Source organism: Emydura macquarii, unplaced genomic scaffold (assembly GCF_026122565.2).
Source record: "Emydura macquarii macquarii isolate MOO-44397 ecotype Brisbane River unplaced genomic scaffold, CSIRO-AGI_Emac_v2 contig_450, whole genome shotgun sequence".
Lineage (NCBI taxonomy): Eukaryota > Metazoa > Chordata > Testudines > Chelidae > Emydura > Emydura macquarii.
Genome location: NW_027130587.1, coordinates 4,481,242 through 4,492,132, shown reverse-complemented (window position 1 = coordinate 4,492,132; position 10,891 = coordinate 4,481,242). Strand labels below are relative to the sequence as shown.

At 55.9% G+C, this 10,891-nt stretch overlaps 1 protein-coding gene across 1 annotated transcript; it reads right to left on the bottom strand.

The window, feature by feature from the left end:
- Positions 1-1,191: 1,191 nt before the first annotated feature.
- Positions 1,192-9,513, bottom strand: LOC137146519 (uroplakin-3b-like protein 1). The gene is given in 7 exon segments (XM_067537822.1): positions 1,192-1,921; positions 2,190-2,319; positions 3,252-3,331; positions 4,005-4,230; positions 6,098-6,244; positions 9,079-9,151; positions 9,153-9,513. Coding segments are annotated over 7 exon segments (894 nt in total). The 5' UTR covers positions 9,285-9,513; the 3' UTR covers positions 1,192-1,815.
- Positions 9,514-10,891: the final 1,378 nt, after the last annotated feature.

The following is a 10,891-nucleotide window of genomic DNA, read 5'->3' as shown; positions in this document are numbered from 1 at the left end:
TGAAGATGCTTGCAGCCGTTTCAGTGAGAAGCTCTGGAACCTGCAAGCTTGAAGGAAGGGGCTTGATATTTGGTCACCCTGCCAAGAATATGCCTTGTGGGGAAAAAATAGCACGTGAACCCGTAAGGCAAGGCTGTGTCACACTGCAGCTGCGCAAAGGGGCTGAATTAAGGTTCCATGGGCACTGTTTATCCACTAGGAAAAGGAAAGGTAAAGGTATAAAGGTGTGAGAAAACGGAAGAAATCGACTTTCCACAGCTTTATATTGCTTTCCAAACGTTTATTACTGTTTGCCAGAAAGTGTATGCCAGTAGGTTATTTCCTGCTAGTTCACAAAGCTGACCAGCTGGAAAAGTGTAGGAAAGTGGGAGAAAAATGAACCACTATTAGAAAAATATTGGCATTTTCAAGAATAAGACTTTGGTTTTAAATTTTGGGGGGGGAAATAAAAAATGTGACTCAAAAATGACATTTTTCTGCCAAAAATTCATTTGCGATGAACCCCCGTTTTCCGATTAAAACTTTCCCCCGACTCTCTTTGGCTAGCGCGGTTATTTATAATTACCCCTGACATAACTTCAGGGTGAGTCACGCGAGGTGCAGTTTCTCTGCCTGAAAGGCACAGAGGGACAGATTGTTTTCAGCATGCGTCAGCTGCCAAACTTGTAATCTTCCCATGCAGGGTGAAACACCCAACGTGACGCTGAAAACCCTGCATCAGAAATGCTGCCAGCCCTTGTCCTATTGCACAGACAAGCACCAGCTGGAAAAGTACACCTGCAAACCGGCCGCACGATGCTTCCCCGCGGGGAGGTTCCCTCCCCGTAGCAAAGGACTCGTGTCTCAAGGGCGAGGAGAGTGGGGGCGCACCGTAAAAAGGCTGGGGATCACTGCTCTAGAACATGAACTTCTACTGCTGTAAGGCAGGGGCAGGCTCATGCACTGAGAGGGGCAGCCTGTCGCATGCCACGGGACAAAGCCGTGCTGAATTGGAATTTGCGTGGGCTATGCATGCGTCATCCGGATCTCTGCCCCATAGAACTGGGATCACGCACAGAGGTAAAGATCAGTGAGAGGAGGGCGGCTAATTCCCATCCCCATGCTCTCTGAGGCAGGGCCTTGTCCGTTGCGCACCCCATGAGCGGGTGCCCAGCCGGCGCTATGTCCATCGGGGTGGCTGGTGAAGAACGCCGCCAGGGGCGGCAGCAGGCGTGGGCTGAGAAGGCGCTGAGCCTGATTGCACTCAGGGAGCCACGGCTGACAGAGGAACTTGCCTTTGTGCCACCAGTTTTTAATTGTTCAGCTGAACAAGCCAACGGCAGCGGGTCACTCCGGGCGCCGGCGCCCTGCTGGCTGGGGATGGCCTCTTGCTTCCCCTGGGAACTCTGGCTGGGATTTCCCAAATCCCATTGAAAGGCCAGGGAAATTGGGCGGCTAATTCCTCTGGGTTCCTTTGAAGTGCAACCCTTTTAAAGTGGGGATTCAGTTACCTTGCTACAAACAAAGTGCGGCCAGAATCCATCCCCAAAGCACATAGAAATCCGGCCAGCTTCTTTGTTATTTGCAGAGGGTCAGCCACTGGCCAAATGCAGCAGAGAGAGGAAGGGGGAGAGCAGAAACATCCTGGCGGGAGCTGGGGGCAGGGTTCCTAGTGGCAACTTTCAGCTGGTCGTGAATACCTTGGAGAAGTGGGGCAGCCCAACCCAGCATCGCTGCCCCTGGGTCCCCTCCGCTCCTGGACCCGCTCGGGGCACAGGAACCCCAGGGTGAGGGAACGGGGTTGGAGGAGGGGGGGCGGCCGTCTCGCTGGGGGGCTCATTGCTCGTAAGGGGGCTGGTCGTAGATATGGTGGGTGTTGTAGCGCTTCACTGTCACCGGATCCTGCTTGCCCATGATCTCGGCGCTCTCGGAGATGTCCGAGCTGCAGAAGGAAGGAAGGAAGGAAGGGTGGACAGTGGGTCAGTGCCGGGTCCAGGGAAGCACCCGCTTGGAAAAGGCCTGGAAAGCGCGGCCTGGCCCAGCGCAGGAAGGGCCCACATTGGTGCCCTTCCGTGGCTATGTGGCGGGGTGGGGCCGGAGGGGGGGTAGGGGATGGCTCGGGTGGGGTTGAGAGGCGGGAAGGGAGCCCTCCAACGCTTCTGCTCAGCACCCAGGCTCAGCCCCTCCGCCCCCCGGGGTTTGGAGCTCACCATCCGTAGATCAGCGCCGCGATAAAGCAGGCCAGGAGGACGGCAAGGAGGAGGGAGAGAAGGGTGGTGATGACGATCATACCGGCGCTGCGCCGGCGGGGGCTGGTGTCAATGGCGGCAGGATCCTTCCCTGGAAAAGAGAGCGGGGGAGGAGGGGAAACTGAGACACAGATAGCACAGGCAAGGACCCCTGGGTAGGAGAGGAGAGACGTGGATCCAGCAAAGCAGGCCCTTAACTCAGCACATTAACAACTCCCCGAACTTAGCATGTGTCAGCAATGGCCTCAGTGGGGCTAGTCATGTGCTTAAAGTTAAAAGGGAGGCAGTGTGGCCTAGTGGATAAAGCACAGGACTGGGGCACAGGAGAGTTCTAGTCCTAGCTCTGTCACTGACCTGCTGGGCGACCTTAGGCAAGTCCTTTCACCGCCCTGTGCCTCAGTTTCCCCATCTGTAGAATAAGGGCAATGCCACTGACCTCCTTTGGACTGGGCTTTGAGAGCTGCTGGTGAGAAGCACCCGAGAAGAGGGGCGTTCTAGTGCCTGGGTCAGAGCCATAGAGATCAATGCAGACATGGCCAGGCTAGCCATTTAGAGTCTTCCACGGCCCCTCGCACAACAGCATCTGAGCATGTGACGCTCACACCCCCCTGTGCGGCAGGGCAGGGTTATTATCCCCAGCGTGCAGATGGGGACTGAGGCCCAGGGAAGCTAAGTGACTTGCCTGAGGTCACACATGGAGCCTGTGGCAGAGCTAGGAACTGAACCCAGCTCTCCCGCGTGCTAGTCTGATGCCTCATCCACAAGTCCCCCCCTCCAAAACACCCCTCGTCCTTTTGTGCGGCCCTCCCGCCCCACCCACTTCGCACAAAGCGTCTATGATGTGGCTGATTTCCCGGGCCACACACGCCTCCCAGCGGAACGGGCTAATGCTTCACCTCCCTTGGCCGCGGACATGACCCCGTCCTTTCACAGCCTCCGCTGCTGCGAAGTCCTGCAGGCCTGGGGCATCTGTCGCCCTGGTGCCGCATTGTTTCACGGGGGCTGAGCTGAACGGTCGGTTACCTGTTTTCAGCGTGATCGGGGCTGACCATTGTGTCTCGGCCGTGGGTCCAGTCTGAGGATTCATCGCGAGGAACTTCACTCTGGGCAGAGGGAAAAGGGAAGAGGCCATGGAAATGCTCGGTCCGACCTGCCAGCACAGGCTGGGGGCTCCGGCAGGTGGCGAGAAGGAAGCTCTAACACAGGTCTACAGATGCAGAGTCTGTTCCCAGCCGCGCCAACCTCGAGCGTGCAAAAACCGAGCGATGGGGGAGGCACGAACGTAATAGGCCTCGTTCTTTAGCTGGTGCAAACGGGCATTGCTCTCGTGAAGTCAACGGGGCTACCCCAGGTCACACCAGCTCCAGATCTGCCCTTGTGCCCCATGAGGCTCATCCGTCCCTGTGGACAGCGAGAAGAGGTAGCTTGGAGGACTGCCCTGGGAACTCAACAGGCCGAAGAGGTAAATCAACAGGAACAGGTGGCAGCAGACATGAAATTCACGCTGTCTGGGCACCACTTAAGTCCTCCAGACAGCACTGAAGTGACAGACGGGCTCTGGGCTGGCTCTCTGCACAGGGGGAGCTCACCCCGCCACTGGGAAGAAGGTTCTACGTGATTTCACTCCACTGTGGACAGCACAGACCCATAGAAATCTCGGGCTGGAAGGGCCCTCCAGAGGTCACATCTAGGCCACCCCGTGGCTCTGGGACAGGATGAAGTGCAGCGAGATCTCCTGTAGAACCAGAACACGGCAGCCCGGCCTTTGGGTCTCACCTGTAGGGCCCCGGGCCAGGAAGGGGGCCGTTGCAATCCGGTCTCGAGGTGTTCAAAACGCACCCGGTTTCGTTCCCGACGCGCAGCACCGTGATCTGGCCCGAGTTACTTCCACACGGGTAGTTCCAGAGGGAGGTGCCCAAGGTCATGTAATGGGGGCTCTCTGGGAACTGCTGGTAGGCAGGCAGGTGCTGCAGGGAGGTGGGGTTGGTGAAATTGGATATTGCTGCGGGGACAATGTTGAAAAGCAAGTGAGAAGCTGGACTTCGTTTTGGCTTTACGCCCTGGTAATGCCACGGATTGCAACGGGGCTACTCCGGATTTACTCCCGGTGAATGAGAGGAGAATCAGCCCCACGGATTGCAACGGGGCTACTCCGGATTTACACCCGGTGAGTGAAAGGAGAATCAGCCCCACGGATTGCAATGGGGCTACTCCGGATTTACACCCGGTGAATGAGAGGAGAATCAGCCCCACGGATTGCAATGGGGCTACTCCGGATTTACACCCGGTGAGTGAAAGGAGAATCAGCCCCACGGATTGCAATGGGGCTACTCCGGATTTACACCCGGTGAGTGAAAGGAGAATCAGCCCCACGGATTGCAATGGGGCTACTCCGGATTTACAGCCAGTGAATGAGAGGAGGACAACGTTCTTCGACATCAATGGACTCTCTCCAGAGTTGCGAACACTGCACCGATCAAACTGGGCTCTGCTCCTACCGTCACTCCTCCATTTCTTTGGAGGCCCTGTTTCCAGACTTGCCCGGCTTGATTTGCTGTCCCACCCTGTGTGGTTAATAAAATCCTAGATCCCTCCCTCTTCTCCTCCTGCCTGCCCCCAGCCCGGCTTCCCACACCACTGATCATTCCCTCTTCCTCTGGAGAGTCTTAAGAAATCCATGTACCCAGCTCTGGTTTGGATCCTTCCTCTCTAACTGATCCTCTTTCATCCCTGGTGGTGGCTTTACCTCTTCCCCAGCTCCCTGCACTCTGGGCAGGCACCCACCAGGCACACTTCAAACAAGCCACTCAGCGACTATCCCGGTGGCAAGGTCTTTCAGCCATTTCCTTCTTGGGCGGAACTTGGCCTCGTGGTTTTAAGGCAAAAGCCTCTGACTTCTAACCCCTGAGCCCTCCAGCCCTGAGCAAGACACATTTATTCCGTGGAAAGGACACTCTTTTTTACACACCATGATTTATCTGTGGAACTCACTGCCACAGGAAATTGAGGCAAAGAACTCAGTAAGGCTGGGATTAAAAATTAGCCACATATACGTGGCACCTTAGAGACTCTAGCTAGGCTGACAAATGGAGAGAAATCTCCTGCTCTCCCAGCTTGAAGCTGTTGCCCAATTAAGCACCTGTTCTGAAGCTGCTGGCTCCGGCCCCGATCTGACAGGACAGTGGGCTGGATGGAGCACGAGTGTTTCCAGCATGGCATTCCCTGTGCAGCTCCCCTCTGTGCTAGGCTGTCCCAAAGTCTTATGCCCGTTGGGGAGGCAGGGCATCGCTCCATCCCTATCCCAGCAAGGACAGGACCCTGGTGTCATTGCTAATAGCAATCTGAAGCCAAAAAGGAACTCTCCTTCCAACAGCCGTAGTCTTGGCCACTCCTCCTGCTGCCTTGGCTCCTGGATCCAGAAACTCTCTGCCCTTAGGGAGCGGCTGATTCTTACACGCAGTGCAGGCTCCTAGAGGGACCACACCCGCCGGTGGCTCCTTGGGCCTGGGCCCCAGCCCTTTCTGGCTTTGTCTGGGCCTGCTGCATCCCTGCGGGCCAGCTCATGCCTTCCCCTGCAGGCTGTGCAGTCCCTTCTCCGGTGACATCCCCAGTCTCCAATCAGAGGGAAGTAGGGGCAGGATCTCTAGCCAAAAAGGGCTCTGCAGGGCAGGGTGAAGAGGCCTCTTCTCCTGCCTGCCCATCGCCAGCCAGTCAGGGCTCTGGGGCAGGGCCCGGCTGATCTGTGGCGTGGGGGTTCTGCAAGGGCAGGATACCCAGTGGTAGTTCACTCAGTACAAAGCACCCGGGGCCATATCGGTGAGCTCTGCAATCACAGCACAGCAGGGCATGTGCCCATGCATGACACGTACTGTTACTGAAGGCAACCACCAGCCAGATCTCATCCATGGTAGTCTGGTTGAAGACACAGCGGGGCTGCTCCAGGACGAAGGTGGACGAGGTGATCCGTCCTTCCAGCTCCGGGGCAGTGATTACAGGCTGGTAGTCAACGGGGCGCACTGCAGAAAGCCAAGGAGATAGATGTCAAGTTGGAGCAGGCTGGTAGACAGCCACTTACCTTCTACTGCCTGAACTGGCAGGTCACCGGGGAGGCAGAAATGCAGGAGCAAACCTCGAGAGGTCTCTGAAACTCAGGCCACTGCTGCTGAATTGGGATGGCAAGCTGATGAGAGAGTGTGGCCTAGTGAATAGAGCGCGGGAACTGAGGAAGGTTGGTTCTATTCTCAGCTCCAACACTGGGTGACCTTGGGCAAAACACTTTCCCTCTCTGTGCCTCAGTTTCCCCATCTACAAAACAGGGATAATGACACTGACCTCCCTGTCCAGCACTTTGAGATCTAGGGATGAAAAGTGCTCGATGAGAGCAAGGTGTTGTTATTATTATGACTTTCCCCTGGTGGCTGCAGTACGTGTCCCAAGATCTAATAAAAGCCAACGAAGTCTCTAGGGTTTCCAGTTGCAAAGAAAACTTTCCAGATGGGACCTAGACACACAGTGATGCACGGAGGCTGTCCCAGGCCTGGGTTACACACACCAACTGCACCGAGTTACTAACGTGGTCTCTAAATCAGTTTAATTAAAACACTGCCACATTCCTCTTACATTGGATGAAGAGTGGCGATTATTGAGCTACTTCATTTGGAAGCAAACCAATTTAGTGAAACTGGTGCAACTTGTGTGGGTTGCCCAGGCCGGAGTTTGCAGTCAGCCTGAAACAATGGCTCTGAGAGAGATGCGGACGGTCTCTATTCATTCCAATGGGCCGTTCACTCTGAAGCCTAATTAAAACATTCTACTTTGAGTGTGTGTGGGGGGTCTCATTTGACACCATTAGTGGGTGGAGCTTGGCTTGTGGGTGGAGCTCGGGACAGCACGACCCAATTATATATATTTTTCCTAGTCTGACTGACTGCAGCAGCGAGAAGACATGGAGACTGGTGAGGAAGGTAGAAATCCGGCTCTCTGACTGGTTTAAATCAGCAGTGAAGCCAGTGACGCCGATGGCATTCAACTGATGCAAGTGAAAAGACAATCAAGCTCAGTTACTTCGACTGTAAGGTCTTTGGTGCAGGGACTGTCTTTTTGTTTGGTGTTTGTACAGCACCTAGCACTGTGGGGCCCTGGTCCATGACCGGAAATACTAGGGGGTACCACAATACAAATAATAAAAACTGAAAAGTAAGTAAATGTGAGAGAAAAAATGAAGAAAAATGCATGAAAACTAGTAAGAGGGTTTAAGTTTAAATATAGGCGGTGGGTTCTTTTCTAGTCCTTATTCATTTCCTTACAGATCTGCATGCAGATTGACACGAATATACAGCATTCATAGACTTTAAATAAAAACTAACCAACACGATCTGTGTCAAGTCACATCAACTGAATTAACATCAAAACTGAAGGAACATGCCAGGCTTCCAGCTGCTCTGGGTAATGTCATTCCACTCTCCAAAAGAGAACAGGGCGGGAGTTTGGTCCTCAGTCGAGCCTTATTAAAAGGGGTCCCAAATCCTCCTCACTAGCCCATCAGCAATCCTGGGGAGAGTGATCCAGTGCCTCCCAGCTGTTTGGCCTGATTCCAGTCTCACGCACACAGGAATGGGCTACGTTCAGTTCTAGACGCCCCTCTGAGATCAGGACACTGGCTGCTGTATAGACGCACAGTGAGAGTGAGACGCAGCCCCGGAGACCTTGTGATCTAAAGAGCCAGGACAGGCAAAGGGTGGGAGGGGAAACTGAGGCACAGAGAGGGGAAGTGACTTGCTCACAGTCATACGGCAGGTCAGCAGCCGATCCAGGAGTGGAGCCCAGATCTCTTTGCTGATGTTTGAGGGCTAGGAGCCAGGACTCCTGAGCTCAGAGGGGGTTCACGTACTGCCGTGCTGGGGCCATGCAAACACCCAGAGAAGCAGTGAGATCAAGTTGCGTGACCGTGGCCGAGTCCCTGTCCCTCTCGGTGTCAGATTCCCACCCTAGCAGTAAAACGGGGATACGAATCCGCCACCGCTGGGCGTGTGGTGGGGGGTAATCACAGAGCTTTGGACATAACAGCGCTGCGTCCATGCTGCGGGGCAGGACTTCATCACCAAGGAGCAGGAGCAAGGCATGCTTAGGGGGAGCAGACAGCAAATGTGACAAATCAGGACAGGGTAATAGGTGCCTATCTAAGACAAAGCCCTAAATATTGGGACTGTCCATGTAAAATCAGGACAGCTGGGCACCCTGAACATGCTCTCCCCTGCAGAAACCCCCATCCCACCTCCCCAGCCAGGGGCTTCTTTATTTGCTTCTTCTATGGCAGAACTTTGAGTTTTACTCGGATCCTTATTATTCCCTGGGGGTGCCTGACACAGTGTGGACTGGCTGCACTCACCTGCTCCTATTCTACAAAAGCCCCCCTGACTTCACCAGGCGCCCTCCCGGCAGACGGCAGATTTGCCCAGTGCTGGGTCCAATGACCGACACTCACGTCCTCAGCCGTGCCGCCATCCTGCCACCTCAGCCGCGAAGAGCATCGCCGGGGGACGAGGAGCGCCCCAGCTGCGTGCCCGGTGCGGCTGCGGGAGGATTAACTCAGCCAACAAACCCCCCTAAGCGGCGCCATCGCCGTGCGGCTGAACCTGCTCGGCTCCATGCTGATTGCGGGCGGCTCGATCGGTTACGTGCCTGACTCCCGTGGTGCCGTCGGGGGGAGGCTCTGCCGGCTGACAGGGAGCGCACAGCGGCCCGGCATGAACGGATCTCTGCCAGGCGTTCCCGGCTTCATCACCCCCAGCCCCAGTATTCAGAGCTCCCCTTCGCCGCCCTCTGCACCAGGCAGCATCCCAAGACTCACCTGGTTGGCCTCTAGTCCTGCAGGTGGCCATGGCCAGCAGTAGCAGCGCCAGCGGGAGGGTCATCGTGGCCGCAGCTGGTGAAGCAGGGCTCTGTCCGGCTCAGCGGCTGGCACATCAATGTGGGAAGGATCTCTGGGAGAACGGTCTCTGTGTCCCGGCCCCTGTGGGTCCCGCCTGCACCCTCCCTTCTCCTGGACGCCTGCATTCCTCTCTTCTTCTCCGAGAGCTGACAGCAAACAGGTCAGGCCAGTTTCTCGGGGAGCATTTGCCATGCATGAGTGCACCCGAGGCTTGGCAGCGCCAGGGAAGGCCGCTGACGAGGGAAGCCTCCCGCATGGCCGGAGAGAGCTGCCCTGTATCACCCTTCCTGGGCCAGCTGCCCCGGGCAACAATCTAACACAGCACGCAGAGATAGGAGCCCGGCTCTCCCGTTCACATGCCCTGGCATCCCCACAGAGTACCCCAGATGGCCCTGATTTGCTCCAGCGTCTCTCTCCTCTCACTGCTCTTGTCCCACCGTCCTCTAGCACCAGCCTCCTCTCTGTCCTTCCAGACAGTCTCCCACACGACGGTGCAAGAGCCTGTGTCTCTGCAGCTCATCGGCGCTCCAGCCCGAGGGAAGCCACGGCTGCACACGCAGAGGCCAGATTCTGATCTCTGCAACGCTGGAACACATGTGAAGTAACTCCTCCCCCTTCAGTGCAGCTCATCCGGATTTAAACTAGCGTAACTGGGGGTTTGTCTACACTGCAGCTGTGCTGCTGCCTCACTTCAGAGTAGAGACTACATACACCGACAGCCGGGCTCTCCCCCAGCATAGGCAGTCCACGTCCCCAGGAGATGGTAGCTAGGTTGGCAGAAGAATTCTTCCTTCCACCTAGCGCTGTCTACACCAGGGGTGATGTGGGTTTCACTACAGTGCTCAGGGGTGTGGATTTTTCACACCCCTGAACGACGTGGCTGGGTTGACCTAACGTTTCGTGTAGATCAGGCCCGGAAGCAGCAGCCACAGAACCTGGTTTTGATCTCCCTGGCAGCTGGCGGAGTGACCCAGCATAGAACCGGGGTGAGATCAGATTCGGTGCCGATATTCCTGCCTTGTCTGTACCTCTTCATCCCTCTGCTCTTGTGTTGGATGCAGAGCAGAATGTGGGAGATGCCATTTACATGAGGGTCTCTGCAGGCTATGTGTACGGTGAGGGTGTATTGTATTCCCCAGCCTCCAGGGGAATCAAAGGCCGCCCCGCATCATGAGAACATCAGGCCATCATGCACTGGATTGGCACGGAATGCGGCTCGCGCCTTTCCTAATGGGCCATTGGCTTCTGTGTGATTACGCCAGGCAAGGTTGAGGACAGGGGATCTGCAGGAGCAGGAAACAGGCCTGGGAGGGATGAAGGCAGCTCATCGGGGTACCTGGGGCTTGGACGCAATCACCTTGAAGTCAAGAGGAGTGGCTGAAAAAAGGAGAAGAAAAAAACAATTGTGATTGATGGGAAGAGAAAAGTGACCGGGTGAGTCACAGCTGCCTGATGTGGGATGGTCCTGTCCTTGCAGGGCTTCTTGCACATCCCTCTGAAGCAGCGGGTGCTGGTAACTGTTGAAGGCAGGAACCGGAGGGATGGTAGCCTCGTTTGATCCGGGCAAGACAATCAGACGGAGAGCTAGATCCTTGGCCGGGGTAAGTGGCCATTGCTCCACGACGGAGCTGCACCAGTTTACATAGCAGCATCTGGGGAGTGCAGCACACGCAGACCATGACCCTCCGTGTCACCCAGAGACGGGCCCAACACGCTGCAAAATGGGGATCTC